This window comes from Pyrgilauda ruficollis, unplaced genomic scaffold (assembly GCF_017590135.1).
Source record: "Pyrgilauda ruficollis isolate IOZ18807 unplaced genomic scaffold, ASM1759013v1 scaffold6, whole genome shotgun sequence".
Taxonomy (NCBI): Eukaryota; Metazoa; Chordata; class Aves; order Passeriformes; family Passeridae; genus Pyrgilauda; species Pyrgilauda ruficollis.
This window is the reverse complement of record NW_024527710.1, coordinates 4,186,368-4,208,843: the sequence shown is the minus strand read 5'-3', so window position 1 is coordinate 4,208,843 and position 22,476 is coordinate 4,186,368. Positions and strand designations below refer to the sequence as shown.

Genomic DNA, 22,476 nt, shown 5'->3' with positions numbered 1-22,476 from the left:
TTTTTTTTTTTTTTTTTTAATGTACATCACTAAATCCATGCAAGTTGTTATCTTTACCCAGGCAAAGAATGTGTCTCTGAATTTATTAATTGGACAATGAACCAAAGTAAGAAGTCCATAAATGGAAAGTATTGAATTTAATGGTCAAATAAAAATTAGAAAGGCATGTTTAAAAAAAAAAAAAAGTAATTTTATTTATGTAATGCTGTTAAGTTCTGTAGTTCTGAATGTTGGAGGTGTGCTCACTTGAATAGCAAAGGAAGAGAAGGCACAACAGATGTAGGAGTCTGCTTAATATTGTAGCACATGAGATGGCTGAAGGCTAAGAATCCATCTAAAATGCTGAACTTTCATCAGTGGCTCATAAGTGCCTCGGAAGAATCAGTATGTTAATACAAACTTGATACGATGATACATAAGCTTGTAAACCTGTTTGAAGTGGAGAGCTGTGTGAATGACTAACTATAGTAGTGTTTCAAGTAAGCTAAATGGAAGCAACATTTCTGTAGAAATACCAAAGCAGGGTTCCAATTATTTTAAACAGAAATGAGTGGAGATTTTTCTTTGGGGGGATTGGAAAGGTTGGTTTTGTTTTTGTTTTGTTACCTTTTTTCTTGAAAGGTGAGACTGACAGTGATACTAATTAAAAAAAAATAACCAAAAAACCAACCAAACAAAAACCCACGAAACAACCAGAAAACCTAGGATGGATTAGATTCTTGGGTTGCACTATCTGTTCCATTTTATATGATCACTTCTGTATTAATAAATACAGTTTCTTGCACAAGACAGGTTAAATTAACATGGGAATGCCAGTGGGGTTTAAGCTTTGTGAATTGCTAACTTTTTAGGTATTTTTAAGAGGAACTTTCATATTAGATAGAGCTGCTGTAAAGATAGTGCTGTTTGCCATGCCGTCTATTAGCAGTGAAATGCAAAGGCATCAGTGTAGTTCTGCTTGAGAATACCTCAGAACAAATTGCTCTTCATATACCTGTACATAAACGTTGCTTTAGTGGTGTGGTCTGAAAGTAAAGGGAGCTACAGTGAAGTGTGAGATACGCCATTTCACTCGTGTTTCTTCGGGAGGGAACTTCCTCAATCATAAGAACTAACTTTAAAAGTGCTTATATGTGAAACAGACTTTTGCTTGCATATTGCAATCCTGCACAGAAAGATGAGGAAGTTGTAGAATTCATGGCTACAGTAAAAGTTTAAAGGGTCAAGTCCATGGGCTGATCTAGATCATGGGTGATGTGTGGTCTAAATGTTGTGTTAATAGATGTGAAAACTTTCTGAAAACAAGCTACACTCAGTGTAAATGCCAAGCTTGTTCCTGACACGGGCTCAAAAGTATCAGTCAGTGATCACTATAACACATTGCTTTGTACTGTGTGCACCTGGTTATGAGAGCCCTGTGTACTCCAGCGTGCTGTAAGGAAACTGTTAGCTTGGCATGAAGTGGATCAGTAGTTATGAATCAATTGAATGCTCCTGACAGAAAGATTTGCAGACTGTCACAGCTACTGACTAACAGGATGTGAAGTGGATTCTGAGAAAATATGAAAAACGAAAGAGCAAAATAACTAGTTGCTAATAAGTAAGTGGTAAAACATAGATGAGGGACATGTCCTTGTTTCGAAGGCTTAATTAAACAGGCCTTAAATAGACCCCAGATCTCACTTCTCACAATGAGTTTTGTATTTTAAATAAGTGATGCCATATCAGATAGAGCAATTTCTTATAAATCTCTGCTAGCAAATACCCACTTGAGATTACTGTCCTGCTTTTTCTGCAAAATATTGTATCCATTCTTCTATATTTTATTTTACTTTAAACATTTTACAGACTGATAGTGAGATGTGGAAAGTATGTCTTGCTACTTAGCAAGTTTTATATTTAAGTCTGTTCAAGGTGAAAAATGCAATGCTTATTTCTCAGTAGTTAGCAAATGCAAAGTACAAGGTAAACTTGGCAATAAGCAAATCATCTTTTTAGTTTGTTCTGGTAGCTTCACCAGTAAAATTGCCTGATTACTAAAGATTGAAAGATTACATAAAGCCAGATTACCCATTTTTACCTCCTTTTATCTCCAGTACAGGTTCTTTAGTAGGAGGAGGAATGAGCTTGGGTAAGAATCAGTATTGCTGATATTGCCTTCCCTTCCAAAATTCTGCTGTTCTTCTCTGGGCTTGCATCCCTTAGAACTTTGTACACCAGGTAAACTAGGCTCTCCAGTGCTTGCTCTCAGGTTAATTGCACAGTCTTTAACTCTTTGCTTCCTGGTGGAAGTGCCAACTCTGTTTCTTCAAAGAAATTAAACTCTTAACATACGGTGCTGTAGTTTGTTAAATAAGGCATCCACAAAATAAAATATTTTAAAGTTTTTTATGGAAAAAATTTTGGTTTGTTTTTTTCAAATCATTATTAAAGAGATTTTTTTTTTTGTTTTGTGAAGTGTGTATGCTTTCTTGGCAGTGATGGTAGATGTCAGCATAGTAAATTGGTATGGCTGGATTAACAGAAATTATTGCTTAGAGTATTTAAATTAAACCATTGTGTATGCACAGTGATTACACTTGTCTACTTCTAGGTGTTCACTACCTCTTCTTTTCTAGACAGTACTGTAAATCTTCTAAACTTGGGGCTTTTATTGTTAATGCTACAGGATTTATTTTACAAAAAATTTCACTCCACTCTAAGCTGTGTTTTGCAAAGCAATACTTGTTTAATATCAGGAAAAAAAGTATATTACGTGGGTTTATTTGCTTAAATGAAATTGTTTGGTCAAGATAGAGAGCTTGGGCTATGCCCTGAAATGAACAAACATGTAACAAACCCTCCATTACTTCAAATGGAAATATTAAAGTCTCTTCCTGGAATTAATTTTTCAAACTCAACCATCATACATATTTTTGATATTACAGAACATTGTGAAAAATGTCTTTATACTGGTCAGCATAAAGGGACTTTTTTAATGGATATTTTGTTTTAATACCATGGTCACCTAATTTCCTAAGGTGCTGTACTTAGGGATCGTAAAGCATAAATTTCCTGACAGAATCATGTTCAAAGACCACGGTAATTTTTTCTTAAATAGTGATGAACAGTACCACAACTGAAATTCGTAAATTAGGATTATATGATGGTACATCCGGTATAGTTTTTGATTTGTTTTATTTTTCCATTTCATATCTAGGGCAAGAATATCTGTCAAATTAATGTGACTGAACAATGCTTAGTATTTTATTGGTCTGCATGATACAAATTGGACAGTTGAGTCTGAGGTTATACAACTATGTTTTGTATATAAACGTGTATAAAATTGGGTACTTGTACTTGTTAAACTACTAGCTGGGACTCTGGAAACCTGTATTTCATTCCTGGCTTCTCTGCTCTCAGCTGGGTGACATTAGGCAGATGGTTTTGCTTACTCATGTCTCCATTTCCTCATCTTTAGAATAGAGGTAATGATGCCTGCTTTTTTGGAGTTAGAAAGTACTGGGCATTTATTATTAGCTGTGGTCAAGTGCCTAAGGACACTGTAAAAAGGTACAAGTAACCTAATTAATCTGTTTTGAAGAAACATTGTAATTGGGCTGAACACTCAGCAGTAAGACTGCCTTCAAATAATACTCAGCTAGGACACATTGGCTTTAAATAATTTTGAATGACTCTTGTTTCTTCAGGAGCAAAGAATGTCACATTCAGGCGAAAATATCCTGAACTAGTCAATTGCAGTTTAGAAAGGAAAATGTATGTACAGCTGCTTGGGACTTCTTAAGTCCCTACAAATGTTTTCACAATTGGTGGATTTAAAGAAGAACTTCAGGGTTTTTTTCTATTTGTGGATGTATATTACTCTTTAAACATTCCTGGGTTCAAATCTTGTATTAGCAAAATATGCATCCTATTCTCGGTGGAACTTAAACAGTCCTTAAAATACCTTTTGGTAGGTGGATGGGTGGAGTTTCTGGTTTTGTTTTGGGGTGTTTTTTTTTTTTTTTCTTTTTTTGAATTCTGTTAGTCTTCCTGTTAACACAGGAACTTGTATATCATTTAGACTTGTATACATTTGACTGAATTTTCTTTATCAGAGTAGCTGTCTTTTTGGGACCCAGATCTGTTACTTTAACTCAAGATAAATTTAGTGATGGCTAGTAGAAAAGTATTTAGTTACGCTATATGCAATAGCTCTTCTGGAAGAGTTTTATACATTGTGAAGGTCATTCATTACAATATAACCTAAAATCTGCAGTAGAATAACTAGATAAATATGTCCTTGACATTGGGAAGTGGTGGTTTGAGGATTTCATGTTGGGATTAAGGATTTCTTCATCAATGCCTCAGTGCTGATTTACAGACTAAGACCTCTACATAGATTCAGAGTAACAAAGTCTTGTATGTGTTATGTGCAGTGGAGGGCTCAGTCTGTTTTCTTTTTCTTTTTTTTTTTTTTTTTTTTTTTTTTTTGTACACACTTGTACAGCTGGTACAAATTGGCTGATGGTAGGCTTTTTGTTTGTTCTGTTTTTTCACTACATGGGTCCATGTAAATAAGTGAATGGGTTCAGGAACAGACTGAGCTGAAGCATCTCTCATGATACTGCACTGTAGCATGGGCAAAGCATTTGTATGGTACTTTGAAGCTTTAATTATTAATGCTTGGTCTGCAGTTCCTGGCACAAGCAAAAGAGCATCTTTGCTAGTGTTTGGTGTGGGTGGGGGAGGTTCTTTTTAAGGAAATGAGATTTATATTGTAGAATTGAATCCATGGCTTCTGTTACTTTGAGGTATGATTGAGAAGTACTACATTGAAACAGAAACTAATAATGCCATTAGCTAATGAAATGCTTTAGACCTGTCCTTACAAGTACCAGCAGATATGATATGTTTGTTTATTTGAACTGCAGCAATACAATTATGTCACAGTGACACAAATTGACACAGTTTTTGTTACTGCCATTTTCCAGCTACCAGTTACTTACTGTTTGACACCTCACCAGTGAATTAAACTATTTGCATGGCAGTCTGGGAGTACATTCTTCGGAGCAAAGTACTGCTCTCTCAGTTTTCTCATGATTTTGTGGGATGATTTTCCAAACTTTCAGGAATTCTCTGACTGTATGTCAAACTAAGGAAGTTTTGTGGCATCCATCAGGTTCGCCATGCAAATTCTGGTAGCTGGTGAGGATGAGAGAGCTGAGGTTTCTGTGGTGGGGAGACACTCACATGAACAGGATAGTAGTGTGCATTTGCAGGCTTATGTTCAGCTACATGGGCCAGCTTTGCTGGGAGTTCTGCTGCTGTTTTACTCTGCTTAATAGAAGAGGCTGAAATGAGCTATTCAAGATAGTGCATTTAACTTCATCAGTAGGGTGAGCTGAGAGTGTTCATGTGATCGGTTACTATGGCTCAGATGTGGGACCACCAGCTGGGTAGCGGTGAGCTGATTGTTTTTTAGAGCAGGCCACACCTTACTTTTTCTTGATGTTAGGTATAGATACAGTTTCCTATGCTTTGTATCAGCATTTTGCCCACTGTGGCTGTACTTCCTGTTTACTGTTGCTGCAGCTCACTGAGCCCTTCTGGAGTGGATGCACGGAGATGGCAAAACTGTGATCTCAGTAGTGGAATTTGTTGCTTCCACTGGGCAGGGAAAAATAGGAATATTAGAAGAACTGTATTTTCCTAGGCCAAGTATATCCATACTAAAAGCCTTTGTTATTTTACTGTAGATACATAGCTAGCTATCAGATAGGTACCGATTAAGAAATGATGACTGGAAAGGGCTGGGCTGTGAAAGTTCAATATATGTGGCATTTCCCTGTTCTTTTTTTTGTGCATGAAGAAAAGCTGATATGTGGCAAGACCCAGGGACAGCGTGCTCCGGCCCAACATACAAATCAGGGTTAGTAACAACCTTAATATGGACATGACTAAATTAGTTTGCTTCCTCTACCTCCAATTCCTATGGATTCCTTTAAGCCTTGTTTTCTTCACTGGAGATGTTCTAGTTGGTTCATTGATAATGTTGCTGGAATTGGAAGCTTTGCCTATACAGACTTAAGTCTGTTGCTCAAAGAAAGTGTCAGACTGTCAGCTGGTACCACTGCTGAAAGGAAGCGTGTGCCATATTATGTTGCTTTACATTTGCACAGGCAGCTATATGGTGAACAGATTTTGTTGTTTTGTTTTGATGGGGTTTTTTCACCCCTAGATTAGTTTTCAGCCAGATCATGTTCATAATTGCAGTTCACTGTGTGGCCATATAAAAATTTGTACTGCATATATCAGTGAGTGGTCTGGAACAGGAACAAATTGTTAGGGGAGGTCAGGACTACTTGTTCTTTAGGATGCTTTTTATTGCCTGCAGTGGTGGTTCATGCAGTAAAGTGTTTATGGGATTACAGATTCACAGCTAAGGACTGTGTAGAGTCCAGTTCTGCTGCAGGTGAATATACAGATCATGAGCAGTCCAAGCAGTGTCTGTGGCAATTCTTTTACAGCTTGACGTTCTTCAAGCAGAAAGTCTCACAATATGCATGTGACAGTGAAAACCTGTTTGTCTGATAGTGTAGGGATATAACCCCAAGTTTATTAGCTAACTTTTAGAAGTGGTAAGCCTTTGCTGTTAAACCTTTTATGCACTCAATGCAATAAGTAGTTTTGAAAAATCTTGAGTCTTTTTGTTATTTCTCTAACTGAAATGGAAGAAAAAGTGAGTGTACAATTGAAATGGATGGGATTGAATTTTGGAGTGAAGACAAAGTATTTTGGAAGTAATGCTGTAAATGTACTGGCCATAAAGATAATGAAGAGACTGGGGTATTATATACAGCTTGGTATGAATACATTTGTCAGTTAATGAGTAGCTTGATAAGTGTGAGACATTTGAATATTCAGTAGGGAAATAAACCCCATACAGTGATGAGCTGAATGTTTGCTATAGGGAAATATCTCTGAATGGTCACATGAGCATCAATTAAAGCACCACTTAGAGGACTTTGAACTACTGTGTACAAGATTGATTCTTTGTTTCAGAGGTCTAGCCAAATTTGGGGGAAGAAAAGGCCTTAAAATCTGGTGCAGAAGTAAGAAGTTTGAGGTAACAAAGTGATTACATGTTTTCAATGTTCTTGTGTTGAATTAATTCCAAAATTATCAATTCTTTCTCATTTTCCCTGTACTTACAAACCCTGAATGTATTATTTTGTGTTTGTGCTGTTGAGGTGAAAGATTGTGTTTAAAATAAATGAGGAGATTGTTTTTGGTGATTCCAGGTGTTCCAAAGCTCTCTAGTAACAAGAAGCTTATTTCTGTAATGTAGGCTATAAGTTTTATGCTGGTCCTTAGAAAAATGGAAAAAAAACTTGCTCGGTTCTGTTTTTCTACCTTTCTTACTTCTCTTCTGCAGGAAGAGGAACATAACCACTTCCTTTTATGATAGATTTTAGGACTTGCCCTATTTGCATCACTGTGCTTACTAGATATGAGATTGAAGTTTCTTTTTCATCATTGTAATACATGTTATCAACTGGATTTTTGAGTAACATAAGCCCAAAAGCATCCAAATAAATCTATTGCTGAGAATTTAGAAGGAATGCGAATTGACTGTGTGGCCTGTTGCTTTCTACAAGCATAATATGCAAAACCATCCACTGCTTTTCAACTTCATATGTTTATTTATATGGGAAGACACTGCAAAACAATGAAGTGGAATATGTTTTAAGAGGATGTTTCCTTTATAGATGGATCTGCATATGGCATGACAAGATTCTTTCTTTCCTAATATTCAAATTGTGGAAGCTAAAATTAGAAGATAAATTATGACAAAGAAGTGTCAGCTTTTCTGACAAGTATTATTAACCTCTGAAGTTGTAAGGGTGTGTGCTGCCTGCAGCCCATCCAGAGCACATCAGGAATGACATGGGCATAATTGGATGGGGAGACCCAATAGAGTCAGCCAGATTCTAGCAAAAGGTTACAGAAGCCAAAGTCAAAGTTTCAGAGTTGTATTGAAAAATACAAAAACAAGCATACTGATCTACAGAACATTTTAAAATCAGCAAGGCCTTTTTGTAGACATATTCTAAACTTAGTGACAGCAGTAGAAAAGTAAAAGTACTGTAAATCGTACATGCCTGACTACTCGTGTAGCATTCTTGAACTGCTGCCCATTTGGGACTCAGCAATCTCCTTTAATGGAAACATGTTTCCTTCAATATTTGAGTTTGTTTGTTGCTTATTTATAAGATCATATGAAGCCGTTGTTTTAGGCTGAAAATGCTTGGATGTCAAAAGTTATGATTTGCAAATTATGATATCCATAACTAGGGGTCCTCAGAAAGATTATTTAAAATTTTTAATTGAAACTTAACTCATTATTTAGGGAGTTTTCTTCAAGTTGCTATGATTTGCATCGTTGGTTCCTCATCTCCTGAAGAGATAGGAACATGACATTTTGAAAATTTAAGCAGACAGTGCTTCGATATTAGAAAAACATCATTTCTTTCAGAGGGTTTTTTAATTGTACTCTACTTCTTTATTCAGGCAAGTTAGTGTGAGTCAAACTAAGTATTTTTTCTGTTGGGTGAAAAATTTAGTTTTAACTATTCATTTTTATCAAGCTGGTTCATATATGATTCCTCAGTGTATAAGCAAGTCACTTCACAAAGGAACATCTTGATCTGACTTTTTTCCTTTTCGTTTTGTATGTGCATTTTTCAGATAAAATATTAATCTATGGCAAAGTACATGGCATTTATCAGCAGTTAATTTTTTTGTTTTGGGGGCAAACTCCTTTCTTAATTCTGCCCTTGCTTGTAACATGCTACATAATGCTGAAACAATTTGCAATTGTCAATTTAATTGCTTTAGAAATTGGTCTTTATTTGTATTAGGGTTCCGTACAAGAGAGCAAGTGAATATATTCTCAAGTTTCAATTAAACTAATTCTAACAGATTTTTTTTTTAATCCTTAGAAGATTCTTAAGTGCAGGAAGAAAAGGAATGATGGCCTGCTGTAGAGGGGTATCCAGTATCATCATGTATTTTTCAGGTTAGCAGCCAGACTAACTAATTTGAAGTGTTCCTTTTTAGTGGCAGCAACTCAGTGACAGTGTCAGGGCAGCAGTTTCTATGTATGTGGAATTGATTTCTTTAACTCCAGTGACATTCTTGAATTAGGTGACCTTGGGTATGAAAGAAAAGCAAGGGAGATCCAAGTTCTACTCATGATCTCCTATTTTTGCAATTGTTTTTCTTTCTACAACAGACTATACTGTTTTATGAGCTCAAAAGTAGCATTTATTTTCTTTATTATTTGCCTTCCTTCCCATCTGTTGCTTTAATTAATTCAGTGTCCATTTAAGGTTTATACAGTACTTGAAGTAAGCAGATTTTTAAAACTTAACTACAGGCATCCATATTCTGAATTGATTCACATACATTTTCTGAACTATGGAGCTGAATTTTCTTCTTCATTTATATCTGACATGTAGTTTTTTCTGCAAATTATTCCACTAATTTTGATCTTGCACTTTGCCAACAATGTACATGGAAAATGTCAGATGTTTCTAATTACTTCTATTAATTTTTCCAGTGTTATAAAATAATCTGTCTATGGTCCTGAAATGTATATGTTTCTTTACTGTAATTAATATACTTAGTACAGAGTGAAGTACATCTCCTGGGAGTTTCTGCAGACCTGAGATACAAAGACAGTGAGCATTTTAGTGGCACATACTGGGGATGAACAGAGCTGCCCCTTCCTCACTCAGGGTTAGCTGGCTGTGGTTCTGGCATCTTCAGAAAATGGGGAGGACCTGTGCCTAGGCAGAAGCATTGGCTGCTGTACCCCAGAAGGTTCATAATAATGCTGGCTCGTTGTGTCCTGGCTGGGTAAAACAGTGCAAAGGGCATGAAAAAGAAGCCAGTAATGCTCAGAGAGGTCAGAGATGTTTGGAGTTGAGAGGATGGTAGCCTGAGCTAAATATAGTATCTTAGCTTAATTTGGAAAATGGTGTATACAGATTGGGACTGTACTTTATCTTTGTGGTTAAATTTCTTTTTTTTTATTACAGAGACTGATTTTTATTTTTCTCCTTTTCTCTTTAATACAATGCCTGAGAGAGCATCAGAAAAACACACCCCACCTACTCACAATCAGCCCCTTCCAAGTGCAGTTAGGGAATAGCCACAACCACATAACACTTAAATTTCAGAATATACAAGTCTCTTTCATCAAGTAAGAGTCATCTTCCTGCTGGTATTTTTCAGTCAGAAGTTAATTTGTGTATTTTTGTCTCCTAAAGATGACATGCTTTAGATTAGACAGGTCATTATAGAGGAATACATTGTAGATACTCTGGGGAATGCAGCAGGTTAACCATAAATAGCTTCTGACTGCAGTACTTTCTTTCCTTAGCTTAAGGCGTTTGTTTCTTCATTAAGGTTTTGCTCAATGTCATATCTAGAGAATTTTTTGGTAGTTCTTAGTTATTAATAAAGGAGAATATTCTACTTTTGCCTAACAGATTTTTCATGCTACAGTTTCTAGTTGTACCTGAAGATTTTTCTCAAGCTGCTAACTGAAATGCTCCAGAACTGGAATGCAGCGGAAAACTTTTAGCCTTGAAGAAAAATGCCTCAAAAGTTATGAGCGTACCAAAATCAGATTCACGTTGGCAACAAGTATTAGGATGCTTTTTGAAGTTGTGTGTAGGAAAACTGCTGTTTATAGGTGCCCTGTAAAATAGGGTGAGGCTTTTAGTATTAAAAATTGATGAATTTAGGATAAACATGTTACATACCACATTCAAGGTTCCATTCATATGATTGTGGCTGGAAAACACATAGACTGCATGTGTAACCTTACCCACTCTGAAAAGGAAGAGTATTGAGATCACTAACAAGCATGTCTCGTGGTTTTTCTGAACACTCAGCAGTATGAAAAACACCATCATTCCCCTAATTTAATGCACTTGTAAGGTGAGACCTTTTTACCATTGTTATGTATACATGGGTTTATGGGATATCCTTTAAGATTTAGTTTTATATGTATGTCTATGTGTGATGCACTGAAAAACTGTTGTTTTGCTTTATTTCTGTTATGTTACAGGTCTCGTTGGTGCATTGGTTATTTTGAAACCACTGCTTCCCATTTTCTATTTAACTAATATTGAGCTGTGCTGGTAGGAAGAGCTAGATGGAGGGGAGTCCTATGCAAGTATGTGTGCAAAACAGGAAACAGCTTACTTGGGAGATGGTGCTGAGGCTGAACATAAAGAGTAAAATTTGTTCAGTATGCAGTAAGAAATCCTTTGCTAAAATCCTAGGCTTTTATTCTACACTTTTCACTGCAAACTTCATATTTAAGTCACATGTTCATTTTAGGTCATATAAAAGTAGATTTACTTAGAGTACTGTATTGCAGTCAGTGAAGAATCAGGGCTCTTAAAAACTAAGAAAATGCAGAAAGGTTTTAAAATCCAAGCTTTAGGCGCATTTGTATTTAGAAATGTATTAAGAATTTTTTGCAATCCATGTAGGAAGTGAAATCACCTGCCTCTTTTTCATTGCTGTTGCATATAAAGCAGTTAAGTCAGGCAATTTTCTTTTGGCTTCTGTTGTAGTAACCTACAAGATACTATTTGTTCATTATTCTGTAATGCCTAGGGAATTCTTAAATAGAAAATGGACATTAAGAGCCAGTGAGAATCTTTCTACCATATTTTAAGGATCAGAGGAAGAAAGATTGCAAAAACACTATTCAAATGTATCACAGTGTGCATCACTGATGCTCTGTAGAAGTCTCAGACAAATGGGACATGAAGTAATGCTTCTATAAATAACCCTGTATTCATACGTAAACTTTTACTGGAAGAGCATGGAATGAGATGCCTGCATCTCTACAAGTGGAATTTTGGGTGTGGCAGTTCCAACAGGGAAACGTGATCTTTTCTACTGACCACCTGTAAAAGATGAGGAAAGGATTTAAGAAGACTTTCCCATCCTTCTTTTACTGCTGGAGGTGAAAGCAGGAGCAGGATTTCCAGCTGGTTGGAGTGCAGGCTGTGAACTTGAGTAACTTCAGATAAAACAACCCAGGCTACTGTGAAAGAGTTCTCAATCCTAGAGTATGAAGACACAGATCCTTGGTATAAATACAAACATACATCCCTTTCCTGTAATAACAGATTCAGGTACCAAGCTGGGAAACCCATAAGCTCTGGTGAAGCTGCTGTTGCACACAGTCCTAGAAAGCAAAAAATCTGGTTCCTTCACCAGGATCTAGTATTTAGCCACTTGGCCTCTTGCCTTATAAATCAGATGTTAGTATTATCTCTGATATGTATTGCTGCATTTATAATGTACAAAATAGTTGGCTGCTAAAGATGATGGCTTAATTAGAGTGGAATGTAGACTCTCAACTCTTCCATTAGTTTTGAAATGGCTAAAAATAGCTCCTGTAAAACATAGTAAAGTAAAATGGACTAACATATCAGTTGTTTGTGCTGAAAGTTGAATTGCCAGAAACAAAGAAATTCGAGGGTTTTTCTTTTCAATTGCTAGTTATCCATCTCAGAAATTGAGATTTTCCTACAGGGACCCCTTTATTGTACTTTTCAGATTAAAAAAAATGAGTGTATTGGTCTTCAACAATGTCCTGATACTTGCATGTGTTAGTGAGAAATTCCTTTTTATGCTGAGGATTTCTTCTGCATAATTTCAGTGTTTTAAGGTTTTTAATCTGCACTGAAAGATCACAGAAGTTCCAGCTGTAATGATTTGTTTCTGTAGTAAGACATTTTAGCATTCTTCTCTTGCAGTTTAGTTAAAAAGTCCCACCACTTAACAGACGTGGCAACAGCTGATATCGTGATTTGTGGATGAGCAGAATGCTCAATCTGTTGTATTACCCGAGATAGATAATAATATCTTTTTGGTGGTAGCTATTATCTAATTCATTTTTCATTCATAATATACAAGAAAAATACCACTGGGATTGGACCTGATTGTCATTAAGCATTAATAAATTAGGGTTTGGGTTCCTTGAGGTTTTATTTTTGTATTTCTGCATAGTAACTAAAACTCCTTCACAAGTAGAAGTTTACCCACACATTTTTATCTTAACATTACAGCTGTTGAAAATGTATGGTTGCAATGGTAACTTCTCTTTAAAGTAAGCATATTTTTGGATGCATGCCCACCAAATTATCACCTTTGTACAGTGTGCATTGAATTTGAGGAGGAGTTATCAAAGTCATAAGACATGATTGTGACTCATGTCTGACTTGACCTTTTAACCTTTGAAAATCTCTTCTACCCAATTAAATACCACATCCTGTAGTTTGGATAATGTAGTGACATTATTTTTTCAAACATCTTGAGCTACATGTATAATATTACTCTGCTCTGAATGTTAGACAAAAACAGGTAAATGTTTTATATTAAAAAAATGCAATAAACATATTTATATTGGGGTGACCTAGAACAAAATTATGCTACCTTTCAGTAGCAGCAGAAATTTTTGAGTTTAGGTGTTTGCTTTAACGTGCACTTCAGCAGATACCTTACTGGTTGTGGTGGAAGCAGTATGGGGAAGGGGTACAGTGTTTCTCCCTGGTGGACAGATTAGTTTTTGTATTACTTAGAGGCAAATTCTCCACACAATATTTGCATGACCTTACCTTTATCTGAAATAGTTCTGTTTCCTGAGTAACTTATGTTATACTTCAAGCACTTCAAAGCATTATAACAACTGCTTGCACCAAACTTGAGCTTAATGTAACAGAGAGATCAGTCAAGTCAAGCCCCCTTCCTTGTTTCAGTCTCTGGCAGTAATTCAAAATGAGTGTATGAATTTCTGAAAGAAATGGATACCAAGGGTAGCCCTATGTAGGGTTAGGCAAGTGTATTAAAATACACTGTATTTTAAAAGTACATGCTGTATATATTCAAGAAATAATTTTAGGTCATTAGGATGAAGTTGTTTATATATTTATATAGTACAGAAAATTGCAGGTATTCTCATGAAAAAAAAACTAATTCTTACAGGTTTTTTGAAAGTGTTTAAAGTAACAAGCAAAAAAAAACCAAAATTCACAGATACCTAAGTCCCTCACAATACTCGTTTTGCTATCAGTTTTAAAATTTAAGGAGTTTTTATTTTAAAGAAGCCTCAAACTGTCAAACACACACAAAAATGCCCATTTCTCTGCTATTTACTAGTTCATATTTTCATATACTACTTCATATTTTTATGGGATCTCAAATTTTTTTCACCAAGACATTTCTCAAAAGAAGACTAAATTTTTCAGTTGAAATTTAGAAAATGCAAAACAAGCTTGTGCATGAAATTCCTGTGTCGGCAGTAGGAGGTAGGACACAGATACCTGTCTGTTTTTGCTGCCCAGTCCTATACAGTAAGTGTACAGCTCCAGGATCTGTGGCTGAGGAACTTAGTCTTGAAATTTTTTCTGCTTCTTTAAATTTGCCTCTCTTTCATTTGTTGAACTGTCACTTAATCCACCTGTTTTCCTTATCTTTTAAAGGGGAGTGTGTATATTTGCCACATTATTAATATATGATAATGTTACAGGCATTAGCTGAGAAATTATCGTTTCAGTGCTTTGATTGCATGCATCTTGGTGAGGCTGCATTTTAGGGGAATTACTTCAGTCTTCTTGGCACAGTTCTATGATACATCATTATTGGCGATATTTTCAGCATGCACTATGGTATTAACATTTCATAAAATCTTGTTCCCTGTATCTTGAAAGGGATTGTTTGTATTTTGGCATTTAATAGAGCTTCATCTACCGTGTGTGGTCTGCTTGAAACAATACTATTTACATAAAAAGCCATTTTCTTCTGAGTATGTTATTCTCATATGTGATGAGAAGCTAAATGAAAACTAAGCAAAGTCTCATAGACAATGGAGAAGTGGCATTATTATAGCCATAATTTCATATCCTGATCTTCTTGGGCACATGTTAATAAAGGTTGTGACAGCAATCCTTATTGATGGGAACTAGGATTTTGCTATTTCTTTTGCACATCTGAAACTAGAGAGGGGAAGTTTTGTTTCCACTGTACCGGACTCTATTGGAATTTTTTGGCTTGGAGTTGGAACTTCAAGTTAGAGATAAAAGTTTGGAAACCACGCCTGTTGCCAGAATGTGTAGTCATGCTTCTTGGATACTGTAGCCATTTGCTGGCCTCTCATTTGAGTGCTCATCACCTGTGTTGTGCCATAGCCTCCCTCAAACTTTTGTGATTGTGACATGTCACTGTGAAGATTTTCTTTCAATGTCATATTTCTTTGGCAGCCTCCTTGCAGGTTCTTCTCCTAGTGTAAAACTATCAGGAGCTCCTGCAATTAGAAGCAGCTGAAGGCAACATTTCTTAAAATGTTTTCTTTCCCTTCTGTAGCAAAGTCTCTCTCTCTTATGCCCCTTCCTCTCATTAGTGTTGGCACAGCACTGCATGGACACAACTTCTAGTGCTGTAAACAAGTCTTCACTGCAGTTGGAGCACCTTTTGAGGGCCATACTCTTTGTGTTAGAAAATTCTGACTGAATTAGGGCTTTTTGGTGGCTGGAAGCTAGGTGATAGCAAGGACTCCCCAGGGAATTTTATTACCTGTTCAGATGAGGTGTTTTGGCTGAGTCAAGCCACACAGTTTTTCATAGCGGAGCTGTGGGACCAACTGCTGCAGTCCAGCAACTATTGTATTCCTCCTGAAGTATTCATCAGGACAGCAGTTCAAACTGGGAGAGCATAGCTCACCCAAAGGTGACCAGCTGATTGAGGACCTCCCTGTTTAAGGAAGACATTTTCCCTTTTTTAAAAATCTATTTCATATCTTACAGGTGCAGTGCACTTGCTGTTTGTGCAAACGAATTTAAGCCCATTTAATCAGTGTCCTACTTGAATTCATCCATATATAATGTAGTGGACTGTGGCTATTTCTGCCTTAAACAGCCTCTTGTCATAAAGCAGAAAGCTGTGACTTAGATTAAATTTAAATCCTGATTTGTGACATGTTAGCACAGCAAACTAATGCCAAAATCTATTAAGCCTCCAAGTAGGGGTTTTTTTTTCAGTTCTTCACATTGGGTGAGTGCTGAGATCTTGACCACAATCACATTTGCTTCTGAGTAGGAGGAAATAGTCCATGTAGTTCCAGTAATGCAGACAAGCTGTCACATCTGCTTTTATGAATTACTTCAGGGGGGAAGGGAAGTTTGCAATTGATTAACATTGTTCATAAAATAAAAGACTACTCTAGTTTTAGGAATTAGTGTAGAGAATTTTGGGAACCTTGGCAGTTAGCTCAGAAAAGCAGCTTTTTTTTATTTTCCTTTTTTTTTTTTCCCTAAAAAATTATTCAGAAAATTATTATACTAAGATACCTAGTAATTCCAAAGCTGTACTTCTAGCTCTGCAAAATTAAATTACATGTTAATAAACATTTAACCTTTTTGGGTTATGATAACTTTTAAAATCATACACAAGATGAAAATCCTATTTTTTGTATAGCATTTTCTACTATATTTGTATAGCATTTTCTACTATATTTCTACTATATTTGTCAGGTTTTTAATTGTCTCATTGTCTGTTGAAATTATTACTAATTCAAGAGCATGTAAAAAGAAATGCTAATACTTTTAAGAAAAAATGTTAGCAGTTTTACTGTGAGTTTTGATAAGGTCTGGTTTGGGATTTTTTCTAAAGGCAGGTTTAGTGTGTGCTAGGAACACATCAGTGTGAAATGTAAATAATATTGTGCACGAGCACTCATCATCTGTTAAGCATGATGTAGTTTAAGTCTCACTTACCTTTCTGTAACAACTTCTAACAGAAATGAGAAATCAAAATTATTGCTCTAATCGATATCCTCTATAGTGAATATATGGTATAGCACAGTGAAGTTGTACTGTGATCTTAGAAGCAAGTCTTCAGGATTTACTAGTGCCCAGAGTTCTAGTGTTATCTTCTAAGAGGGGGCAGTTTGGGAATCTCATTTAGAATTCAAAGCCGTTTGGTTTACACAGCTTAAGCAGATTCTCTGGTATTTTCAGCTTTGTGGTACTCTCTTCAGCAGTACCATTGCCACTGCCATGCAGTATGGATGTTTTATTCTTAAATGGGATTTTGGTGGTAAATCCAGTATGTCAAAGCACCTGCTTCACCAGTTGTTTGGTTCAGAATTGATCTGAAGCAAAAGTGCAAGCCCCATGTGGTTTTCATAAACAGTGTTACTACTCTCTTTCACCACACCAGCCAGAAGAGACTGTATAATTAAAAGACATGTTCAGACCACTACTCATTATTTTCAGCAACTATACTTAAAACATTTCCCAGAAGTACAGAGGCTGAAGGCTGGCATGTTGAATTAATCTATGTAAATAGATAGTCTTTGAGCCAGCAATCGAAGTGAGGTTGAGCCCTCTGCAATGGGAAGGCTGCATAAATGGACTCCTTTTTTCCTTCTTTTTTTTTTTTTTAATTAAGCAGTAGTATCTAATTTGTGGTCCTTGATAGTTAATTGTGGTAAGCATATCTTCAGTTTCATTACACACTGAAATGTTTCAGAACATCAAACAGCAGTTTGCTGTGGCACAAGGGGAAAGGATGCTGTGCTGAGCTGTCCAGTACTGGGATCACCCAGCAAAGGTTGGCCCCTCTCTTTTAACCAGCAGTCAGAACGCTACCAGAATTTTAAAAGAAACTGAGAATCAGTAACTGGCTGCCCATTCTTTTGCCTTGGACTGTAAAGCAGTGAGGCCTGTTGTCTCTTTTGCCAGCAAGAGTGGTTTAGTCATTACCTGTTTTAGAGCGTTTCCGCTCTTAAGATATTTTATGTTAAGTGATTTGGAGAGGGAGAGTCAGGAAGAGTAGTACAAAATTCATTGATAGCTTCTTGGCATAGAGAATGTGAATGGTTTCTTCTGTCTTTGCACACTGCCTGTTTGAGCACTGCAAAGGAAAGGACTTGGGCCTTGCCCCTAATTGTTGTTTCTTTTTACACTTAATTTTCAGGTTGAGTGGGCAGAACACCTACAACCTAAAGGATGTCAGGTTTATCCTGGGAGGGAGTTTATCCAAATGAGAAAAATAGTTTTTGAAAGGATATTCAACTCTAAGCAGAGACTTGGTAGTAGGTTGTCATGTAATAAAGCTGGAATATGCTGTATTTTAAGTAACTTCAGTTTAAAAGTACAGTTTTGAATTGGCACTTGGGAGGTGCTTTTCTTAAAGAAAAAATCCTACCTCATTTCACTGATTTAACTATTAGACGTTCTGTCTTGTGCCATTGTGGACATCATCTTAAACTGGGACACTTTTGAGGCTGCTCATCTTTGCAGCATGAGACTCTGTCTCAAAGCTTTGTTGCATCTCAGCAGCAAAGCACGGTACAAACGTGCTTTGCTGCTGAGATGCAGCAAAGCTTTGAGACAGAGTCTCAGAGGAGCAGAGCAGCTTCCCTTGCAGAACACACTGTTGCTTTGCATTTCCAGTGACCTTCAGGAGTCACTGAGTGCACAGTTGCCTCCTTGGAAGAATTTATTTCACGGTGACCTTTGTGCCAGGTGACACATCTGGATAACTAGGTCAGAGAATACTTTCTGCTCAAAAGTATAATTAACTCTGGATGACAGGAGAGACACAAGGAGTATCAGCAGTGGCTACTGGGGGGATTTAAAAAAGAATGTTTAAGTGTACAGGCAGTGTGACCAGCTTCCAGTGTTATCCACATTAGTGAACTCTGTACTGTCTCAAAAGCAGATTGAAGAAAAGTCTCTCCTGAAACCCTTAAATCCAGGGAAAAAGATGCTGCTGAGACTGCTCAGGCTGAGAACTTCTACTCAATTACTGCAAATTCCAAAGGCAAATTACTAATGATCATGGAGATTTAATTTCATTGAAGGCTTACTAGGGACTCTGTCTGGAACAAGGGCTCCAAAAACCTTTTTATGGAAGAACATAACATCACTTTAACAGATGGGATATAAGGCTTGTGGAGGGATAAAAACCTCCCCTGTAACAAAATACATTATTGTACAATGGATGAACAATTAACTGAAGTCTCTTTGGTAAACCCCAGTGAATAATATTCCTGAATTATTTATATCTTAATTACATTGTTCTGTTTGAGAAGTGTATATTCCTGGCATAATTTTAGCAAACTTCAGGTGCTATTACAGCACAGAAAAAAGGTTTTCTTTTGGGTTTTGGTGGTTTTGTTATTTGATTTGGGTTTTTTTACATTTCTCATTTGTCTTTCTCCTCTGAACTTTAAAAAAGTATGATATCCTGCTTTAAGGATGCAGGTGATACATAAGTTTATTTCTAGAAAGCTTGCAGAACAGGCATGAATAACTGTGCTGTAAAAATAAATGCTTTTTATTCACAAACATTTTTTAATATCTCTTTATTTAAAGGCTGAGTAATAGCAGACTAATCTTGATGCTCTTTTTTTGATATTCTTAATTTTTATGTGTTAGGGAAATCAAAGATCTTAATCTGATTTGGGTATACTTATTACTTAAGTAGTTTGCCATGGAGTTGTTCTATCAATTTATTTTCAGTTTCAGTTTACTCAAAACTAAACACTCAGCTCGTGGTGGATGGCTTCCTTCATTTCATTTCATTTCATTTCATGAACCTTTGTACTAGTTGCTCATTGCTATTGATTATTCTATTTTTTTTTAAAAAATCTATTCTATTTTGCGTGCCTATATATGGAAACAATGCCATGTACTTCCCAGTCCAGCTATTAATAGCCTCTCTACATATGCATAATTATTTATTTTAATCTGCACTGACAGAAAAGCACTCACAAGTGCACTTAAAGTAAATTTGCATGGTTTTTTTTTCCCTTTCATTTCTTACTCACTTTGTATTTCCAAATTGCTTACTTGTTCTCTTTTTTACTGATAGTCAAATCCTGTGGCAAGATGGTGTTTCTGATTACTTTGAATATTTTTGAATCTTTCAGTTGTTAACTTTTTGTACTAAAAGCAGAATCTGTGGGTAGACAAATTTTAATGAGAGATTCAGGAAACCTGGGAAATTATAGCTGAGGACTAGTAGATTGCATCTTGCTTATGGAAGGCAGTATTGCTGGAGTATGCATGGATTGAAATAGTTTGACCAGCATTATCTGTTGACATGTAGGGCCCAGGAACAACCTTCATGATCCAAATTGTTTTGAAAACCAAGTTACTGCAGAGTATCTGTAGTGGTTTTGTGTTCTGGACATTCTTCAGTTTATTAGCCTGAGCTGTGCTCTGTGAACTCCCTCCCAAACATTTTCTTCTACTGTCTACTGTGATGATAACTGATTTTATGACAAAAACTTCCTACATTTTAATTATGCTTTAAAATGCCTTTTTGTTCACCCCATTTTTCAGAAGTCAAGGCAACTTCATCATAGTGTTTAAGAAACTTCAGTGGAATTTTGCTCTTTTCGGTAGTTACATGCAAACCAGGCCAGACATTTATTTAATAAATTCTAGGTTAGGATGGGATCAAATTCAAGTTCAGGAGAATCTTTCTTTGATCTTCACTCATTTACCTCTAGCTGGAATTTTTTGGGTAGGACCTAATGTCTGCTCATTGTCCAGGGTCCGTGCATAAGGCACACAAATCTTGTCGCATATGTAATGAATTGTACATGAACTTCACTGGTGTAGGTTCCATTATGTGCCCTTTGTGCTCTTATTTCTCAATGATATGGGAATGTGTAGTCGGCACGATTATGACCCTCTGTGTACTGGAAGTCTGAAGACTTTTCATCCCCTGCTCCCTTACTACACCAACTCCTGTTCCATCATTGCAACTTTTCTTTTTTCAATTCAGCCTAGCTTGCCTGCATAAGAAAGTAAGATTTGGGGGTTTTAATGATTATTATTTTTAAAATAAATTAATTTTTATTTTAAAATTTTAAAAAATAATCTTTATTTGAAGAATTAAAAAATAAAAAGACCTGGTAAATGTATTTCCAGTAATAACCTGACAAATCTTTATAGATATGCCAGTATTTCTTTAAACATCTGTAAACATCACTACATTTTCTTAAACAATCTTTAAAAGGAACCTATTATAAGGAATGTATAAAATTTCATCATAGACTTTAATTATTACAAGTTAGTCTTCTTTCCTCTATCCATCTTGTCTATTAAAACACAAATTAAATCTATAAAATTACAAACATGACTCATTAGCTCTGGGGCATATAACTGCCAGGCAAGCAGCCATGACAAATAAAAAAGTATTTAAATCTCTTGATGTTAAAAATAAGCATAGTAAAGATGTCACTAAATTTAAAATAAATCTGTTGTAAAATGTAGCTCCAGTTAACATCATATCTTGTGATATTGTTGCTTTAGGTCAGTGTGAGTGTAACCTGAGGTTAGTGAATGGCCTTACAGGGTTAACCACAGCGACCTGAGTGCTGGGCACTGTAAGTGTGTGTTGTCAGAAACAGTGTTGCCTGGTGATTATATTGCTGTTTTTCTTCCTAGGGGGATGCCAAAGGCCTTGTAACCTCTGAGAATGTGAGTACTGGCCAGAAGTTGGACTTCTCAGATACAATGGTACAGCAGAAGCTGGATGAAATAAAGGACCAAATCAAGCGAGAAATCAGAAAGGAACTTAAAATCAAGGAGGGAGCAGAGAACCTCAGGAAGGTCACAACGGATAAAAAGAACTTGGCATATGTGGACAACATTTTGAAAAAATCGAATAAGAAGTTAGAAGATTTGCATCATAAGTTACAGGAGCTAAATGCACACATTGTTGTAACAGATCTCGAAGATGTTGCAGGTACCATGCATTACTATGAAATCACTTTTCTTTGTAGCTAAGCTCTCCCTATTTCACTTGAAAAAACTGCTTTGTGAACGAGCAAATCCATAGCTGGTGAGCTTGTTACTTATGTATGTCTCTTTGTTTTGACTCACAAATCAGTGTCCAGTACCTTTGAGTTTTAAATTCCTTTCTAAGGAACAGTGTCTTTTATGGATTATGAGTTCTTCACTTTCAGTTCTTAACATACTAAAATATTTTCTCAGTCACTGTAATGTTTCCTAATAACTTTTCTCTGTGTGAAAGCAAATTTCATGAACTCTTCCAGTAACTTTCTCTGAATTACACTGTAGACATCAGCACTGATGCACCTTTTTATTCAGTGCAGGAAAAATTACATTTATGCTTAAAATTTTTGTTAGTTTTTGGTTTTTTAAACTTAAGACTTAACTTAGAAAATGTTTTCTAGTTGTGCTGTTATTTAATTTATCAAACATTTCTTACAGTGACATTTCTTACAGTTTGTTTAGTATCCAGCCTTTTCCACAGCAAAGCTACTATTTTAAAGACAATTTGAAATTGTTTTCACAGAATGGTTGTAGTTGATGGTTTTAATTAGTGTTTTCTGTGGCATGGCAGCGAGTCAATACTAAT

At 36.1% G+C, this 22,476-nt stretch overlaps 1 protein-coding gene across 1 annotated transcript in view; it reads left to right on the top strand.

Moving 5' to 3' along the window:
• Positions 1-22,476, top strand: part of PKN2 (protein kinase N2) — a 53,378-nt gene that overhangs the window by 1,307 nt on the left and 29,595 nt on the right. The window contains exon 2 of the mRNA XM_041483570.1: positions 21,540-21,840. Within this exon, the coding sequence (XP_041339504.1) occupies positions 21,540-21,840 (301 nt within the window). The remainder of the gene's footprint in view (positions 1-21,539; positions 21,841-22,476) is intronic.